This window comes from Peromyscus eremicus, chromosome 19 (genome assembly GCF_949786415.1).
Source record: "Peromyscus eremicus chromosome 19, PerEre_H2_v1, whole genome shotgun sequence".
Classification (NCBI taxonomy): domain Eukaryota; kingdom Metazoa; phylum Chordata; class Mammalia; order Rodentia; family Cricetidae; genus Peromyscus; species Peromyscus eremicus.
This window is the reverse complement of record NC_081435.1, coordinates 38336504-38357072: the sequence shown is the minus strand read 5'-3', so window position 1 is coordinate 38357072 and position 20569 is coordinate 38336504. Positions and strand designations below refer to the sequence as shown.

The 20569-nt window shown below is 43.7% G+C and overlaps 1 protein-coding gene across 1 annotated transcript in view; it reads right to left on the bottom strand.

The window, feature by feature from the left end:
• Positions 1-6428, bottom strand: part of Tnfaip8 (TNF alpha induced protein 8) — a 113799-nt gene extending 107371 nt beyond the window's left edge. Inside the window, exon 1 of the mRNA XM_059246219.1 lies at positions 6286-6428. Coding sequence (XP_059102202.1) covers position 6286 — 1 coding nt within the window. The 5' untranslated portion in view covers positions 6287-6428. The remainder of the gene's footprint in view (positions 1-6285) is intronic.
• Between the last annotated feature and the right edge of the window lie 14141 nt (positions 6429-20569).

Sequence of the window (20569 nt, the reverse complement as noted above, 5' to 3'; positions counted from 1 at the left end):
CCATTTCCCAGAAAAACCACCTCATCATTTTAGAGAGAGAGAAGAGAAAATAAAGAAGCCGTTTCCTGATCCCTTCATGATGGAGTCAGACTCTGGGCTTGTTTCTTGCAGGTCTGAGTCATCAAAGCACGTCTCGAACTTTGAAATCTGTGGCCAACATTGTGCCCACACCTTTCCCCATAAGGCCGTGGCATTTGGTGTTGTGTCTGTACGTGTGTGACTCTGATCACGGTCAGACCGACAGCCCAAGACAAGAAAGCATAGGTAACAAAGGCTGCCACGGCACACACCATAACTTTTGCACCTGCCATTGCCATGGTAGGACATGTAAGTCTTTTTTTTTTTTTTTTTTTTTTACGTGATTTTACGTGTGTAAGAGAGTGTGTGTGCATCTGAGAGTGCGGTACTGCTGGAGGCAGAGGCTGGAGGAGTCAGATCGCCCTGGAGCTCGAGCTAACAGGTGGGTGGCTGTGAGCGATCCAAAGTGGGTGCTGGGAACTGAACTCTGGTTCTCCGCACGAACAAAGACTGCTCTTAACCTCTCAGCAATCTCTCATTTTTAAAAAATAAACAAATCAGCTGTTACGTGGTGGCACACAGCTTCAATCGTAGCACTCCGAAGGCAGGGGCACGAGGATCTTTGTGAGTTCAAGACCAGCCTGGTCTACATATTGAGCTCCAGGACAGACAGAAAGGACTATGCAGAGACCCTGCCTAAATAAATAAACAAATAACAAACAAACAAACAAATAAGTCAGATTTGGGAGTGGGGAGGGTTTACTCTAAGTGAAGTCAGCCTGAAGGAGGAAGAGCCAGCTGTGGCTGCCTGGGTTGCCTTCTCCTCATTGGCTCGTTTCAAATACCCTGTCACACATATTGTATGCTTTGCCCGATGCTGTGTTCCCAGAAGAGCACACTTTCCCTGCCCTTTTGCCTCCTGGAGTCCTGGAGCTCATATTTAGGCTGAGGACACATCAGTCCAAGTCCCTTGCAAAGCCATGGGCAGCTGTCTGTGTTGGATGCTCTCTCTTCGATACCTGTTTGGAACATGGGAGAGGTGTATTGGTGTAATTATTAAGGCCACTCCACATAGTTAAAAGGGAGGTTTATTTTGTGGGGTAACTTACAAGTGAAGGGATAGTTTACAGGGTCTGGGAAAGGCGTGGTGCAGTCCGGTGGTGTTCTCTGGAGAACTCTGCTCCGTCTACCTCCAGCATCCAGGGTCCAGGAACCAAGAGGGCTGGCCCATCCGGCTCTCGGGTCTTCAGGGTCCTCCCTTGGCCCTGCCTCGTAGGCGTGACAGTTCCCGAAGCCTCAATGGGGGTTGGAACTTCCAGATCAAAGCTGGAATGGCTACCCACTACAGAGGTGAAAGGCCAGCTCACTAGTCACAGCTTAATTATAACATGTCTTAAAAGCATCCCTCACGTGCAGGGAGGCTAAATGGACACCAGAGCTCTTTGTGCTGAGAAATATAAACTCAGCAGTCCTGCGCTGGCTCATACTCAGCAGCATTACCCTCATAGAATCATGTAATCCGACAGCAGGAGCTCATTGAAACTGGGCTACATTCACTCCGCTCTCGGGGCTCCTCTGGCTTTGTTAGGGAAAACACAAACAAGCTATAAGTCCACCCAGCACAATTTGCCCCTCTCTGGCTCTACGATAGCCTAGGGCCATCACCACCCTCCTGAAAGGAGACCAACTTGGCTAACTGAAGAGAGTCTGCCATTAATTGAGCACCTTCGAATGTTTTGGTTTAGTCCATACAGCCATCATATAACGCAAATTCTGTCACCAACTTTGAGGAGGCAGGCTCAGAGAGCTGATGTCAATTGTTCAAAGTCACATAGCCTGTGGTGGCTGAGACATGAGCAGCTGACTCCAGCAGAGTCACATAATCAAGCTCTTCCTGACTAAACAAGCCATCGTTATTCCCATCACCAATGAAACAAGCATGGGAAAAAAATCTGAACTTACCACTCTTCCGTTATCAAAGCATTAAACCTAAGACTCCTTTATAAACTGGTCTGAGGTGCTCCCCCACTGGCGCATGCAGTCCAATGACCTCCTCACCCTTGTGTTTTCCTTTTCGTGGAAGGCAGCCGTTTGTCTGGCCCATCCTTAGTCACGTTGATAGAAACATCAGGTGTTCTACCCCCCCCCCCCCCCATTCTGTATGAAAAGTGTGATGAGACAAAGCCAACCATAGTGACCTGCAGCTGGGTGTGAACCTCAGCCCCTTTAGTCCTGGACCATAAATACTTGCCTCTACAGAAAAAAAGCATTGTCCCCAGAAAGGACAGGGTAGGTATTCCCGGATTACTGCTGAGACAGGGATATTTTCAAACACTTTTCTCAAGTAACATCCGTGCTTGACACAAAGGTTTAAGGAAAGAAAATAGTATGGAATTGGGTTGGTTGCTGTTCGGTCATTAGTTATTTGAAACAGACATCAGGCCAAATGTGCCCAATATAGCTTCTAATCTCTGAGAAATAAAACTATTTTGAGAACGGTTTTACTATCCTTTGGAAGTACCTTCCCTTTGTGAAGCATTAAGAAAATTTTAGTTCACTTTGCTTCTGTCCAGTCACCTGCAGGGACCCCCTTCTCACCGATGTCTTTCTCTGTCAAAGTTACCAGCCTCCGGGCCAGTGGACACACAGGAGACATCTGGGAGCTCCCAGGCATACACTAAGAGCACAATTAATGCTGCTGCACGAGTGAACGATGCTCACTCACCTCCTACATGCTAGATTGGGGAACGGGACACCTCCCAATTTGAATACCCCTAGCTGTTGTGGTCTAAGACCACTGAGACGTGGTTTCTAAGGTACCTCTTGACTGACATTCTGGAATCATCCGCCCTCTATTTTTAACTCATTTCTTTATCTTCAGGCCAAAATAAAAAAAATAAAAACCAGCCGACTTCCACTGGGAATTATTTTTCATTTACATTTTGTGACAAGATATTTCCTTTCTCTCTCCTTTCTCCTTGCTCCTCTCCATGAAATATTCATTTCCAACTCTTGGATAGTGACATCAAAGAAGAAAAGTCTAGAAACTGCAAATCAGATATCCCAAACCAGATATGGGATATCAGAAAATGAAATGGACACTTAGCTACAAGGAAGTATTAACGCTGAGTTGTTAAGAGCATGTTTGGGGCATTTGTTAAGTTCTTACTGTATGCTTTGGTATTAAATGCAGGATGTGGGCAGTGTAAGGAACGGAACAGCAAGGTGACAAAAGCCACTCTAGCCAGGCACCACCTGTACCCCCCCTCTTAGTTTCTGTATCAGCCAGAGAGCCCTAAAAATACCAAACTGGAACAAGCTGTCCAGCATATCACTGGGTTGGCCCTGTGCATGTCTCATTGCCAAAGTCGATGCCCTTAGCACTGGGATTAAGATTCCCAGTGCTTCCCCATGCCTCTCTGCCTTTTCTTCCTGTCCTGGGGAACACAAGTGGCTGGTGTTCGTCATTGCCATCTCTCTCCTGACTCCTGGAAGTTCCCTTGTTTCTGGTCCTTTCAACCCTGACCATACAAAACTGAGAGAGTGGTGAGGTGCCATTCTGCTAAGAGTGGAGCTCAAACCTGAGTACGAGTGAAATCGCCAAGAACGAACGGGTTGTGTTGCTTCAAAACGGGGCTAACTCCAGCACAGACGATTAACGGTGCTGTGCCTGACATGATGGCCCACTCAACCTCAAGGATTTACTATTGAAGTTTCCCTTAGAAATCTCGCCCCCCCCACCCCACCCCCACACACTGGGCATTTCCTAATGAGCACTGTTTAGATGCAATCACTTCTCTGCACATACCCTTTCCTCTGATTTCAACAGAATGAAAACTACAAAAAAGCTGACCTCACGAAACATTCTGTGCCTGGCCAATGCGGAGCGCTTAGCCCCTGGTTTCTGCCATTCTGTTTAGGATCCCAGCACAATCTGTCCTTACATACGCTCAAAATCCAGGCAGAGACCATAAGTAATCACAAATGGAAAGTGTGCTGGTTAATTTTGGTAAGACTGACATACAATAGATTCACCGGACAAGAGGGAAACTTGACTGAGGAATGGCATCCATGAGATCAGCCTAGAGGCAAGTTCTGTAGAGCATTTTCTTGATTAATGATTGTTGTGGGAGGGCCCAGACCATTGTGAGCAGTACCAACCCTGGCCAGGTAGCCCTGGGTTCTATAAGAAATCAGGCCGAGCAAGTCATGGGAGCTGAACCACTTAGCATTGTTTCTCCACGGCCCCGGCTTCAGTTCCAGCCTCGACTTCCCTCAATGATGGACTGTTACCTGGAAACTTTTCCTCCCACTGGTTACTTTTGGCCACGGTGTCACCGCAAAAGAGAGCAAACTAGGACAGAAAGCTAAGAGACAACAAGGATGAGATTTCCAACTCACAAAGCCCCCTTTCTCAGTAAGCATGAACTGATGAGAACAAACAGCACAGTTGAGTCAGTCTCCCACGAAGACAGTGTCTACAATTAGTGCAAGATCACTACACTTTCAGTGGCACATTCCTCCACGTGATGATTTATTAATGATTCTTAAGTCAGGAAATCTAGAAAGATGTAAGGGCTTATGAAACCTACAACTGTCATGTGAGCAGGAAACACAAAACATTCATTATCTAAACTATTCACATTTTCCAGGGAGGGGAGAGCTAATCTACTTTCCTCAACTGTATTTACTCAGTTTATGGGTAAAAACTCCAAAGGTGAGTAGCGAGGAGATTAATCTATACTGAGGGAAATAGCATCTCAAAAGACCAAAGAAAAGATAACTATATTACTAGCCAGAATATTAGCAATAAGTTGTTGACTTAACTGCCTATGACAGATTTAATTAGAAGGTGGCAATAAATGTTTCCAGGTGTTTAATTAAGTGTGATAATTATTTATTTCCTTAAACAGAAATGGAGTCATATGTTTACACTGCAAAGTATAATGTTTCCTTAGTTAAAACAGTGTGTGGAAACACCTTTGTGTAATACAGGATTCAAGGCATGATAAAAATATCCGCTGTGATAAGCAGTGCTGAAAGTGATTTATCAGCTCTTAACTTGTAGCCACCAGAGCACAACGGCTTCTTAAAAGCCACCCTTCTAGGGTTCTTTCTTGTCTTTAGCTACAAAGTTTTGTTAGCCATGCACCTCGGTAAATAATTTGTATTCCAAGTGTCATTCCCCTGCCAGCATCCAAAAGGATTTTCAACAAAGATGCGGAAGAAGTTTCATGGGAATTCTACTTCCATGGCAAACACACAGCAAGAATAAACTCAGCGGTAGAACCAGAAATTATGACTAGACGGGAACTCAGCAACTTAAGCGCAATAAGCCTATTGGATGCCGCAAATTGATCAAGGAATTGTGCTGTGTAGAAATATGCCCTCTGCTGTGAGAGTTACTGATGCCCCCTCCTCGATAAAAAATAACTTACAGCGGGATGAAATTTTCATACTTAAGCAACCCAAGGACGTTACTCTTTCAACACTGGGCAATAAACTACAGTTGCTAGTGCTGTGAGTTAGGAAATCAATCGGTTTAGAAACATGGTGTTGCTGAGTCAATGAACATCTTTCAGATGCCCAAGTCGGTTGATCAGACTGGTCTTGAAAACGCCTATCAGCAGTCCTGGGTCATCAGGCTCTGGGAACTCATCAGGTGTTCTCCCAGCAGGTGCTAGAAGCTCGGCGCCACGGGTGAGCACATGGGACATTCAGAAACGCACACACGCACACAACTAACTTTCTTAACGATCTTAAAACGATCTTAAAGCAAAACCCTGGTCGCTGGCGGTTTTACAATGAAGGATTGGATAACAATCTGAGGCCAGCATCTCAGTCTGCAATCTGGGGCATCCTGAACAACACAGGCAACCCTTGCTTCAGCGTTTGAGGTTGGTTACGGAGAGGACAGGACACTTAGCCAGAGAAGAAAGGGAGGGATGGGGAGAGAGTCTTAACGCAGGAGCCTAGGCGGTAGATCCCCAGCATCGGAACCAGGATCCACAGTGCGGCGCGGGCACGATAAAAACTATGGGACTTTCCGAGCTGCGCGCACCCACACGCTCACGGCTCACTTACACTCCCCACACGCGCCCACTCACGCCCACTCTCACGGCCCAAACTCTTGGCGAACTGCAAGTGCGCCCCCAGGAGCACTCTTAAAGTCCCAAAATAGCGTCTGGTTTTATCATTACTATTCTTTTGACCCCCCACCCCACCCCCGGCTCCCAGAGCTCCACTCTTAGGAGGGAGGCAACTTACTCGGAGGAAGGGCGCGGCGGCGCCGGGACGAGAGAAGAGCGGGGCGGTCCCGCAATGCAGATCCTGGGAGGCTGGACCGCTCTCGGCTCCGGGACCCTCAACAACCCCAGGCGGGCCCCAGCGCGGGAGAAGTGGAGCTGGCCCCTGGGGCGGGGCCAGGAGGAGGCAGGGGCGGAGCCTGTGGGCCGGGGCGGAGCTGGGAGGTGGACTAAGGGAGTGGCCAGACTGCTGTGGCGAAGCAGGGAGGAGGTCCGGGGCGTGGCATGGTGGGAAGGGGGCGTGGCCGGGGCAGGGACTCTGCGGAAGGGGCAGTAGGGAGGAGCTGAGTTGCTGGGCGGGAGGAGAAGCAAAGGCCGCCAAATAGGGCGGGGGCTTGGAGGCAGGGACAGAGCAGTACGGCCCAGGAGCTGGAGGCGGAGTGGATAGATCAGCACCTCTAAGGGCCCCTGGACTCAGAGGTCGGTGCAGGACGGTGCTGCCCACGATGGGCAGAATGGAAGCTCACAGGGCAGCGAGGACCGCTGAGCGCTGGCGGCCAAAACCTGGCTGAGAGATCTGTTTCTTTGCATAAATGAGATCACCTTCGTAGTCGATGTGGTCAAATAGTGCCGCGCTCATTTGCACCACACTGGACCCTTAACCCATGTATGTGACTGATGATCTGTGGAGGTCTCTGGATCCTGCTTCCCTTCCGTCTTTCTCGCTCTCTCCCTCCTTGTTTTAAGATTACCCAGTGGCATTCTAAGCGCTTGCAGATCTTGTGGCTTCCATTGTCAGCGGTTGTGGGATTCCACCCATCTCTGGGTTAATGCCTGTCACTGGCTTCCTCGTGGGAAGCCTGTGGTCTTGGACACACACACTCAAACGCACACCAGTCTAGTATGACTAACCGCCTTTACCTGAGGAACAAGAGACTCCAGAGGAAATGCCAGGCCAAAGCCGACTCTGGGGCTTGGGAATAGTATTGACAAATTTAATATGTGCGCGTGACCATTCTAATCTTCTCAACAGTTTATGATGTAGCTCTTAACAGTTACCAGAATTTAATGAAAAGAAAGGAAGGTATAAGAGACTGCTCAAAGAGAGCTACATACTCAAGAAAGGGCAGATTGACTGGAGCAGAGGAAAGTAAAGACTGACTTGACGAAACACACAAAATCACAATGGTGTGGGTTTAACGCAAAATACCACTGTCCGGGGCTGTAACTAGGCATCAGAGGTGCCAGGATGATTTTTCTGGAAGGGGAACTCTGAGTTCGGTTTGGATAAGAAGTGGGACCTTCTTCACAGTCCTTCCCAAGGAGGGAGCAGTGGTGCTGTGTAAGATTCCTCCGAGCTTAAAACATTCCATCCTACAGAAAGCTCCTTAAGCAGGAAGGTAAACAGCACAAGATAACTTCAGGAAGTCCCTGAAACTAACCAGACTCACAAGGACCCTCCCTGCCAGAGTAGACAATGGAAGTTGATAGTCCCCCTCAGACAGAAGGAGCTGAGCTGCAAAGACAACAATGAGCCAGACCAGCTGCCTGGAAGAAGCAGAGCTGCCTAGAAGTTCAGAACAGAGTCACCTGGAAAGAACACTCTCCAACCTGTTGAGCTACCTGCAGGCTGTGCAGTGTACTCCTGGTTTCGAAGCTTTTGTGAGCTGTCACCCACGCTGGCAAGGGCTTTCGTGACACAGCTGTCTTTGAGTCATTTCTGCTCCTTTAAGTAACCCCTCATCCATATTCCTATAAGTAGCCCCAATAAAACTCCTTGGTTCACCAAATTGGACTTTGGTGTTATCCATACTTTGGGATCCCTATCTGGGGTGAGTGGACATATGTGTTTCGTCCCTCAAGGAAATGTTTTGTCACATGACAGGTGGCAAGCATTTTTCCCACGTTATAAAGAATTGGAGACTAGGCACGGTGGTGCATGTCTTTAGTCTCTGCACTCAGAAGCAGAATTAGGTGAGAGGATCTTGGTGAGTTTGAGGCCAGCCTAGTCTACAAAGGGAGCTCCAGGATAGCCAAGGCCATGCAGTGAGGCCCTGCCCTCCCTGACAAAATATTATTATTACTAATATTAAAGTGATAATAATGCACAAAGGATTGGAAGAGGGGTGAAGTGGTGTTTGGACTGGTGCTAAAACAATAGACCAGAGCCCAAACTAAAGCCTTTCATCCTCCAGGACCCTTTGGTGGAGGAGGCAGAATGATTTGAAGCATGAGAGATGCATCAGATATTGTTCTATTAACAGAGAAGGCTTTCAAATATGGAAACAACACAGAGAACCCCAGAGCCAGGTAACATGTTCAATAATCAAATGAAACATGGCAGGTGAGATGCTGTGGTAGACAAAACAAAGCCTCACATAAAGATGTGCAGTCTCTGACCCACAGCACCTTACACAGCAGAAGGAATTTTGTAGTCATGAGTAAAGCTGAAAATATTGAAATGGGGACATTACCTTGGATTATGAAGTTAGCCTAGTCTAATTATATGGGTCCTCTATAATGGAAGCAGATTGGGGCAGAGACTGAAAATGTGACAAGACATTCAGCCTGGGCCATGAGCCAAAGACCATGTGTAGAAGTAACCAACCGTCTTATTAAATAAGAAACACAGAGCCAATGCAGAGATGAAAGCCCAAGAGGTCAGAGCTAAGAGCCTTACCCTTCACTGCTGCAGCTATCCTCTTCAGCCAAGAGACCTACTTCCTGTGTGTTTGTCTTTATATAGACTTTCTGTTCTGCCTTCTCATTGGTTGTAAACCCAACCATATGACCGCCTCGTCACTGCCTGTCTGTACAGACCTCCAGGTCTTCTATGGTTGGTATTGAGATTAAAGGCGTGTGTCTCCAATGCTGGCTGTATCCTTGAACACACAGAGATCTGCCTAGCCCTGCCTCCCAAGAGCTGGGATTAAAGGCATGCACCACCAACGCCCAGCTTCTGCTAAGGCTTGCTATTAGCTCTGACCCCCAGGCAACTTTATTTATTAACATACAAATAAAATCACATTTCAGTACAAATAAAACATCACCATAACCATGGGTTGCCCTTAGAAGCTTGAATGGACCTCAGCTAACCGTTCAAGGGCATGGAGCATAAACAAGCCTTATATCCCTGAGAATTAAATTCCACCATTAACCAAAATAAGCAAGCAAATGTTTCTTTCTTTAGGGCCTCCAGAAAGTAACTCAGCCCTTCAGATGCCATAATTTAATACTGGTGAGACTCCGTACTGGATTTATGACCTATGGAACTACAAATAAAAGTTTGTGTCAAATGCCTCACCTAGTGGTAATTTATCATGGCGGCAACTGGAAACCAGCACAGATACTGGAAGCCAAAGTGGGTGGAAAGAATAAGGTGGACTCAGAACTTAGAAAAGGCCTAGAGATAGAGGGGGTGTTGTGGGGGCTGTTTTACAAGGTTTCTGAATGCAGTGGCCATCACGAGTAGTGTTTCCCACAGAGTTAAGGGAAAAACCAAGCAGACGCATTCGTTATAAATACTCCAGAGTCTGCAGTGATATAACTAAATTAGGTGAAAAGGGTTTGTGTACTTCCAACTGCCTCTCTGCCAAATAACTGGACATACTGTCTCAGTGCCCACCTGCACTGCCTACTTTCCTTATCGCTGTGAAAACATACTGCAGAACAACGTGAGGGAATGAAAGGTTTATTTGGGTTTCGTTTCATATGGTGCTATCTAAAGTGGTGAGGAGGCAGGGCATAGTGGTTCTATCCATGGGCCAGGAGCATGAAGAGCACACAGGGATTTTCACATGGAATGGACCATGAAGCAGACATGCAGGCTAAAAACAGAAGCATGCATAACCTTCTAAGGCCCACCCCTAGCCACTTCGGCCAGCCAGGGCCCAACTCCCACGGTTTTGAAAATAGTGCAGCAAGCTAGAGACTGAGCATTCAGAATGCGAGCTTGTGTGGGGAAATTCCAGATTCAAGCCATAAAGCATCTACAGCCACCAAGTGATGTTTGTCACCACCATTTGAGAGTTCTAATACTAGATCTTCCACGCATCCACTGGATGGATGTCTTTGGGCAAAGCACAAAGCCTTAATGAGACCTGACCTCTTTGTACAACTGTTGTGAGTCACCAGGATGCCCTGTTATCTGAAAATTCAACTCCATTAACTTTCACTGTTGCTTAACTTCAGTGTGTGAGCTGTTTCCTCCAGGTTTGACATGATGAATGCCATCATGAAGCAGAGTGGCTCAGGTGACCTCTGGAGGCCTTGACCACACAGTCATGGCAATGAAACCAACAGACATATGTTGTGGAATAATCTTTTTGTACACTGTGAAGGTTTGTCACTTGGATAGACTTAATAAGAAGCTGGTAGCTAGATGGAAAGTATAGGTGGGACAGCCAGACACAGAGAACTCTGGGAAGAAGGAGGGCAGAGTCAGAGGAGATGCCGGCAGACACAGAGAGAAGAAAGATGGGCATGCTGTACTGAGTGAAGGTACCAAGCCACAAAGCAAAGCACAGAAAAGAAATATGGGTTAATTTAGATGTAAGAGTTAGCTAGTAATAAGCCTGAGCTATTGGCTGAGCATTTACAATTAATATTAAGTCTCCGTGTAGGTGATTTGGGAACTGGTGAGCAGGTGATTTGGGAACTGGCGAGCAGAAAATAAAAGTCTGACTACAGACCTATATAGCAAGTAGCAAGGCCCATGGGAAAAAAACTGTTGTCATTCCCTCTCAAATGGAGGAGAAAGGATCACAAACCTCCATAACACCCTTCTCTGATATTCTAACCACCACTTACTCCTGCCTTAGCCATAATCTTACATATACTAAAGTATATAAGAGGTTTTTAAAAATGCCTGGAAGTGGGACTCTTCTGTACTGTCACTGTTCACAAGTTACTCATGCTCCTGTCGGTAACACCAATATGATTTATTTCACCAAGCTGGACTTGGTGGAGATTTTCTTTGGTATCTCTGCTCCCTCTCTCTTCAATGTGAATAGCCAATCTTTATAAGTCTCCCAAGGAAAGTCCTGTGAAACTCATGAGGCATTATCTTGCTTGTACTCCTCATTCTTTGGCCCCATTATTACTATTGGCCTAACTGGAAACTCTTTCTAGACATCATGTTTTTCATAAGGGCTGCTTAAGAATCAAAAAGTGTGAAACTTGGTGCTGCAGACCCATAACACCCAAAGGCAGATGAGTCATCATATAGCCTGGATGCTAGTCTGCATAGTGAGGTCTTCTAGCCATCTTTCCCACCCCCCAGCCTTTCTGCTCTTAATTTATATCCCCTCCTTGCTCATAGAAAATATAAAAACCAATAAAGAATTTCCTCAACATCTTGGCTAGCCACCGAGTGTGCCACCTGCATCCTCACTTGTCACATTATCTCAGTCAAAGCAGGCCTGTTCCCAATTCTCTGGGTCTCCTCTAAACCATCCCTTCTATCCATAAGGGTCAGATTCTATTAATAAATAGTTTTCCTCAACCTGTCCATTCCCATGTTCCTTTGTAACATAAAAATGCTAAAACACACACAAAATAAAACAAAACAAAAAACTCTCAGAATAACCTACATTACTAGAATCATCTACACCTGTACCTCACAGGTGCTAACAGATAAAACAACAAAGTTTGCATTTGGGGGGAGGGAGTAAAATGTTGAAGGTCATTTTTGCAATCTCAGACAAGTGGTTTCACTGTCATTATAAAACTACTGGTCTCAGCCAGGCGGCGATGGCACACACCTTTAATCCCAGCACTCAGGAGGCAGAAGCAGGCTGATCTCTGTGAGTTCGAGGCCAGCCTGGTCTACAGAGCAAGATCCAGGACAGGCACCAAAACTACACAGAGAAACAAAACAAAACAAAACAAAACAAAAAAACCTTACTAGTCTCTATTACCTTTAACTTTAAAATATCCTCCGCATCCAGACATACATATAGGACTTAAGTTTATTTTGTAGTAAGATGATGTAGCAGGAAAATTAGTATTCTTATCTCACTTGGATCAACAGCTAGTTGAGACATTGGTTTTTGTTTGCTTGTTGTTTGTTTGTTTCGGTTGTTAACTCTTGCTGGTCTCCAAGCTGATAACATAATAATCAGGAGTCAATTATAGAATGGCAAAATGTATTTTGAAATAATAATACCTGGCCAGGCAGTGGTGATGCATGCCTTTAATCCCAGTACTCGGGAGCCAGAGGCAGGTGGATTTCTATCAGTTCGAGGCCAGCCTGGGCTACAGAGTGAGTTCCAGGAAAGGTGCTAAATCTACATAGAGAAACCCTGTCTCAAAAAACCAAAGGAAAAAAAATAAGGATACCTATGTCTGGACTGGTGAATCATTTGTAAAAACAAACAAACAAAACCACCATAAAAAATTAAGTCCCATAAATCATCTTCTTTTGAAGTTGATATGTAGCTTGGGATTATAGGCTCATGTCACCACACCTGACAGTGCCTTCTGTTGAAGCTGAAAGAGCTCACACTAGACGAAGTTATGAAGTTTTAAGGAAGACTGTGCTTCAGGGCTGGTGAGATGGATTAGCAGATAAAGACATCGGGGCCAATGTAGGGACACACCTGATATATGCCTGGCCTCAGTGGCTTTCCTTAGCTGCAAAGGAAGATTCCACAACCCTTTTCTTGTGTCCTTGGTGATGTGGGATGTCTTTCTGTATGCTGTGAATATGTGTTGCTCTGGTTGGTTGATAAATAAGGCTGTTTGGCCTATGGCAAGGCAGCTTAGAGGCAGGTGGGAAATCCAGGAGAGAGACTGGAAGAGAAAGACAGGTGGTGGAGATGCCATCCCGCTGTCCAGAGAGCAACATATAATGGTACACAGGTAAATCCACGGAACATGTGACGACATATAGACTAATAGAAATGGGCTGAGTTTAATTATAAGAGCTAGATAGCAAGAAGCTTGAGCCATAGGCCAGGGTCATGCAATTCATAATTGATATGAGCTTCTGTGTGTTTACTTGGGACCAAGTGGCTGTGGGTCGCTGGTGGGAGCTGGTGCAAGAGATTCATCCTAACTGCAGGGCTGGGCAGGACTGGAGAAATATCTGACTACACCTTGGCTCCAAATGTAGAACCATGTGGCTGAAGTTGCCAAGTTCTGCTGCTTGCTGGGGCTGGAACATGGACACCTCTTTCAAATACATTTGCATCTGGCTTTCTGTTTTCACTGTTTTCCTTCACTGCTTAAGCTTTTCTTTAATTCCTTTTTACAAGTTGGAAGATAGCTAGATTGGGTCTTGCTCTGAGGTCACCATTCCCTTTATTGCATTTAACATAACACTTTTAAGCTTTTTCTCTCATGGAGCACTGGACTTGGCTGCAACATTAAACCTCCTGGTTCTCCTTTTCTTTTCAAACTGTATATTTTGTATTTTTCCTTGCTCAGCTTCTTCTTTTTCATCATAGACCAATATAAGAGTGGCCACTAATAGCTACATGACACAGACAATACTAGGCTGTCTTGAAATGTCCTCTGCCAATGCCATTAATGCAACACTCTTCAATTTACCCTCAGGAAGATTTTTTTTTTTTGGACAAAGCCAAATAGCAGCCACATTATTTGCCAAAATATTGCAAGAATGATCTCTAGTCCACTTTCCATCTGAAATTTCCTGAGATGAACCCCCCCACAGTTCAAATTTCCCTCAGCATCATTTTCCATGCTCCTACTAGTATGACACATTAAGCCTAACTTAAAGTATCCAACTGCTTTCCTAATCCAAAATCTATATCCTACCAACAAACAGTATTGTCAGGCCTGTAACAGCAATGCCCCACTCTCTGGTACCAACCTCTGTCTTAGTTAGTGTTCTGTTGATATGAAGAGACACCATGAAAACAGCAACTCTTATAAAAGAAAGTAATTCATTGGGCTCGCTTACAGTTTCAGACCCACATAATGACTCACAACCACCTACTACTTCAGTTCCAAGGGTATCTGACACCCTCTTCTGGCTCCTGTTAGTACCAGGCATGCATGGTGCACAGATGTACATGCAGGCAAAATAGTCAAACACATAAAAATAATAAATTTTTAAAAAGGAATGGCTCTAGCTATTCAGGGTCTTTTGTGACTATATGAATTTTAGGATTTTCTTTTTCTAATTCTATGAAAAATGTCATTGAACATTTGATGGAGATTGCATTATGTGTGTAGATTGCTTTTGGTAATGTAGCTACTTTCATAATATTAATTCTGTTGATCTTCCTACACAGGAAATCTTTGTTTTTTCATGTCTTCAATTTCTTTCTTCATCATCTTAAACTTTTCATTTTAGAAGTATTTCACTTTCTTGTTTTGGTTTAATCCTAGGTATTTTTTGAAACTATTGTAAATTGTATTCCTCCCACCCTGATTTCTTTCATGGTAAGTTCACTATTGATATATAGAAAAGCTACTGAATTTTGTGTATTGACTTTGTATCCTGCTACTCTGCTCAAAGTGTTTATATAGGCAAGAGATTTCTGGTGGAATTTTTCAGGTTTTTTAAATGGAGTATAATGTCATCTACAAATAGGAATGATTTGACTTCTCTCTTTCCCATTTGTCCCCCACCTTTTCTTCTTGTCTTATTCCTGAAGCTAAGACTCAAGCCTATGTTGAACTAGAGTACACTTGTCTCATTCTAAATTTTTGATGGAATGTTCTGTTTCTCCCCATTTAAAATAATGTTTTCCATAGGTTTGCATATATAACCTTTATTATGATGGGGTATGCCCCTTCTTTTCCTAATTTCTTCAGGTAATTTATCATTAAGGGATATTGAATTTTGTTGAGGACAAAGGACTTCTCTGTTTTTAAATCTATTTATGTGCTGAATTATACTTATTGATTTGAGTATGCTTTATCAACTCTGCATCCCTGGAATGAAATCAGCTTGGTCATGGTATATGGTCTTCTTAGTGCATTCTTAATTTAATTTGCAAGAATTTTATTGAATATTTTTACACCTATGTTCAACTGGGGAAATTGTTCTATAGTTTTCATTCTTTGTTATGTCTTACCCAGTTGTGGTGTTAGTGTAGTGTTGGCTTTATAGAATAAGTTTGGCAGTTTTCCCCTTTATATTTTATGGAACCATTTTGTGAAGCATTGGTGTTAACTTCTCTTTGAAGCTTGTTAGAATTTAGGGGTAATCCATCTGCATCTGTTTGTGCATTGGGTGACTTTTTATTACTGTTTCAATCTTATTTATTTCTATGGATCTGTTTAGCTTATTTATATCCTCTTGGCTTAATTATAATGGGTCATATTTGTACAGAAATTTATCAATTTCTTCTAGAGATTTCAGTTTTTGTCTTTGAATGTGAGTTTCAAAGTATTCCTTACTGACTCTACATTTCACTGGAATCTGAAGTAACCTCACCTTTTTTCATCTCTAATTTGATTAAGTTGGGTCATCTCTTCCTTTTGGTTAATTTTGCTAGGACATTTTCAAAGAACCACCTCATTGATCTATTCTACACATTGTTCTTTCAGTCTTTATTTCATTCATTTCTTGCTTATCTTTATTATTTCTTGACATCTGATGCCTTTAGGATTGTTCTTGTTTGTTTCTTTGTTTCTAAGAACCTGAGGTGCCTTATTAGAGAACTTAAAACTTTTTCAATGTAAGTTTCAAAGTAAATTTTTCATTCATTACTATAAACTTTCCTCCATGGATTTGAGGGTTGGTGACAAGAGATCAGTTATTCTGATAATTTCTGCCTTTGTAGGTATGCTAGCTACTTTTATGTCAACTTGACACAAGCTTCTAAGAGAACAGAGCCTCAATTGAGAAAATGCTCTGTAAGATCAGGCTGCAGCCAAGAGTATATAGGGCATTTTCTTAATTAGTGATTAATGTGGGAGGGCCCAGTCCAATGTGAATGGGGCCATTCCTGGACTGGTGTCCTGAGTTATATAAAAAAAACCAATCAGACAGAGCAAGTCATACAAAGCAAGCCAGGAAGTAGCACCCCTCTATGGCTTCTCCATCAGCCCCTGAATCCAGATTCCTGCCCTGTCTTCCTTTAATGATGAACAATTATCTGAAAAATGTAAGCTCCCTAACTTGCTCTTTGGTCATGGTGTTTCATCGCAGCAGTAGACAACCTAACTTATACAAGATGGTACCAGTAGTGGGGTATTGCTGTGACAGACCTGACTGTGTTGTTTTGGGAAGGATAGTGGAAGGACTTTGGAACTTTGTGCAAGAAAAGTCATTGAGTATTCAATGCTCAGTGAGACGTTCTGGAGGATCTTGGAAGATAATAATATTGAGGGCAATGCAGACAATGGAGGCATGGCTTGGGAAGTTTCAAAGGGAATTTTAAAGTCTCTATTGGGTCATTTGTTATTTTGAATTAAGATTCTATGGTTCTGGTTAGCTGCAGCTGAAGAATCACCTGTAACTAATAAGCTAACAGAACAACTAAAGTGAAACTTTTGCTTTGCTGGGATACTTGATGCTGGTCAGTCATAGCTGAAAAATTAGCAGTGATTAAAGAAGAGACCAGCATTGTTGAGTTAAATCTTCTGGGAAGTGTTTTCTGAGAGCTCACAGAAGCTGTGTTCCAGAGGCAGTCAAGGTTGTTCCTCACTCTGGCAGCTGAACTTGGTAGTGTAAGAGTCACCCAGGTGGTACTGGTTTTGAAGGCATGAATGGGTAATGGAGAGCAGGTGGGGCTTGGCACCATGATAGGCCAGAAGAGGCCATTGGTGAAGGTATAACCTCATTGGCAATTAAAGTCCCAGTATTGAAGGGGTCATGCAGAGAAGTTGAGGCTTGGTACCAGGCAAAGAGTCATAGAGGCTATTAATAAAAGTGCAGTCCAGCTGGAGCGGAAGACCCCATCATTTTGGAGATGCCAGTACCATAGGATGACCACCAAGAACAGAAGCAGCAGTGGAGTGGAGCCAGCTAGAAGCTATAGGACAAGCTATGTGTTACAGAGAGCAGAGCCTGAGAAGTAACCCAAACCACTTGGAGGAGTACAGAAGATTGTGAGTGAATCTGACTTATTTACACTCTTGGAGTTGAGTTTTGCTTTGATTAGATTGTGACTGTGTCCTAATTCTCCCTCTTGAAGTAAGAAAATATTTGTTTTTTACTTTACAGGAGCCCACAGTTGAGAGACTGAATTTTTATAGGAGATTTTAGTTTTTAAGAGAGACTTTGGATTTTTAAAGAGACTGAATTTTAATGTGTTTGAGTTTGTAAAGACTGTGAGACTTCTAAAGTTTGTAAAATGTTTTATATTGTATTAAAATTAATGTGTGATCTTGGGAATGGCGAAGAAAGGAAAGGTTGTGGCTTAACAGTGAGGTATTTGTGGGGCAGTTGTGCTGGCTACTTTTATGTCAACTTGATACAAGCTTCTAAGAGAATGGAGCCTCAATTGGGAAAATGCCTCTGTAAGATCAAGCTTAGTAATTGATGTGGGAGGACCCAATCGATTGCAGGTGGGGCCTCCCCTGGGCTGGTGGTCCTGGGTTCTATAAGAAACCAGGCTGAGCAAGCAAGCTAAGGGGAGCAAGTCAGTAAGCAGCACCCCTCCGTGGCCTCTGTATCTGCTCCTGCCTCCAGAGTTCTGCCCTATTTGAGTTCCTGTCCTGTCCTTTGATGATGAACAATGATGTGGAAGTGTAAGCCAAATAAACCCTTTCCTCCCTGGTTCGCTTTTTGGTCATGGTGTTTCATCGAAGCAATAGAAACCCTAAAGAAGACAGCAGGTGAGCTGGCATCACTGCCTTATAGCTTTTTAATATTGTTTGTTTGCTTTGTATTTCTGACATCTTGATTACAAAAATGTAAAAGTTCTTCTCTAGTTATGTCTATTTGTGTTTTATAGGCTTTCTTGCATTTGAATATTTCTTCTCTAAATTTGAAGAAATTTCTGCCATAATTTCCTTAAGTTGATTCTCTCTGCTTTTACAGGTTACCTCGGCTCCTTCCTCTATCTTATGGATTCTTAGGTTTTGTCATTCGATCATATTTCGGAGTTCTTGGATGTTATGTTTCCTTATTGATATTTGAACACTGTCTTCCATCAGCCCTGTGCTCTCTTGATGGTACTCTTTCTTCTGATTTGTTGGTGTCACTTTCTATGCTTTTTGTTTTGTTTTTAGATTTTAGTTTAAAAAAACCCTTAGATTCATTTATTTAATGTGCATGAATGTTTTGTCTGCATGTATGTACACATGGTGCCCATGGAGGATGGAAGAGGGAGTTGGACCCCATGGAACTGGAATTATGGTGGTTTTTTTTTTTTTTTTTTTTTGGTTTTTCAAAACAGGGTTTTTCTGTGTAGTTTTGGTGCCTGTCCTGGATCTCACTCTGTAGACCAGACTGGCCTCGAACTCACAGAGATCTGCCTGGCTCTGCATCCTGAGTGCTGGGATTAAAGCCTCCATGTGGGTGCTGGAAATAGAACCCAGGTCCTTTGTAAGGGAAGCAAGTACTCTAAACTGCTGAGCCATCTCCCCAACCCCAGATTTTATTTTTACCTCTAAATAAGTGTGATAGATATTCTTGGTTGTCAACTTGACTACAACTGGAATTAACTAAAAACAAGTGACTGGATACAACTGTGAGGGTTTCTTTTCTTTTTTCTTTTCTTAATTAAATCACTTGGGGTTGGAAGACCCACTTTTAATCTAAGTCTTTTGAGGTGGTTAGGTACAACTTTAATCTGGGCCACACTTTGTGGTGGCAGCCTATATAAAGACATGGAAGAAAGAAGGGCTTGCTCTTTGCCGGTTTGCCCTTGCTCTTGCTGGCAACTTCATTCCTTCACTGGCATTAGAGCCTACTTCTTCAGGATGCTGGCATGTACTGAAGACCCGCTGAGACATGCAGCCTCATGAACAGCTACTGGGTTCTTGGATCTTCCCTTGGTAGACAGACATTGTTGGAACTCAGCCTGTAAGCCACTTTCATAAACCATATATACGTTCATCCATCAAACATATGTATGTTCATTCTATAAGTTCTGTTCCTCAAGAGAACCTGAATACTATAAGTGTATATATGTTTGAACGCAATGCCCAAAGATGCTGGGTCCTTTGAACTTGGAGTTACAAGAAGTTGTGAGCTGACATGGGTACTGAGACCCCAACTCAGATTTTCTGCAATAGTATTTGGTCTTCTATGCTGAATCATCTCTCCATCCCCTCCACTGTTATTTGACTCTTGAGTTTTTCATTTTCAACATTTTTCTTAAAACAACAACAACAACAACAACAACAAAACTCATTTCCTTGCTGAATTCCTCTCCCATGTTGCTCATGTTTTTCATCCATTCTTTTCCCCGTGTTGTTGATTTTCCTCTCTAGGGTCTGTATTCAATTAATCTGCTTGTTTGTCTGCTCTTTCTGGTCACTGATACTTTTTCCCGGGAAAGTTTTAACATCGTCACCTGGCATTTTACCCATGTCCATGTCTGTAAGTTCAGCACAATGGAGTTAGATTGCCTGGCCTTTTCATCTTCCTATGCTTCTGTGTTCTAATGTGTGAATCTGTTGTGTATCTCCTCTGGATTTTTTGTGGGGATTTGCTTACTGGGCAGCTTTTTCCAGTCCCATGCAGAGGATGAAACAAACTTTTTGTGAGCAGTATTCTACATTTTTTCCTTCCTGGCTGTCACAGAAGTAGCTTCCAACCCACTATTTTATCCTGAAGTTCAAATATAAGCCTTTACATTATTAATTACCAAGGAACAACAATGCCACAAAGTATCTATCCACTCTGAAAATGGTTTCCCAGTGTGGCAGTAGAATTACGTTGTTTACCCTTTATATACTGCTCCCATAAGACCTCTCTTCTACGGCTCCCCAGTTTCCTCAGTTGATGGCCCAGTGCCCCCTTGTGGGAGAATACAATTTAAAAACAACTATTCAATATTGTGGATTACTAATTATCCACAGTATAAACAAGACTGGGCTAGGGTGCTAGCTCAGTCACTAAAATGCTAGCTTTAGTGAGCATGAGGTTCTGAGTTCATCTCCTAAAGCCCACATTTGAAAAAGCTGGGCCGAGTGGCATGATGGAAATCCTGAGGCCAGAAAGAGAGTTCCCTAGGAAGGAAGAGGCCAAGAGCCAGAGGGGAGGACATCAAGGAAACAAGGCCTTCTAAACCAACATGATCAACACACATGTAAACTCCCAGAGATGGAGGCAGCATGCACAGGACTTGCATGGGTCTGACCCAGCTGGAGTCCTAGAGCTGAAAGGAGAAGATACACCCCCCCCCATCCCTAACCCAGAACCTATCTCCAATTGA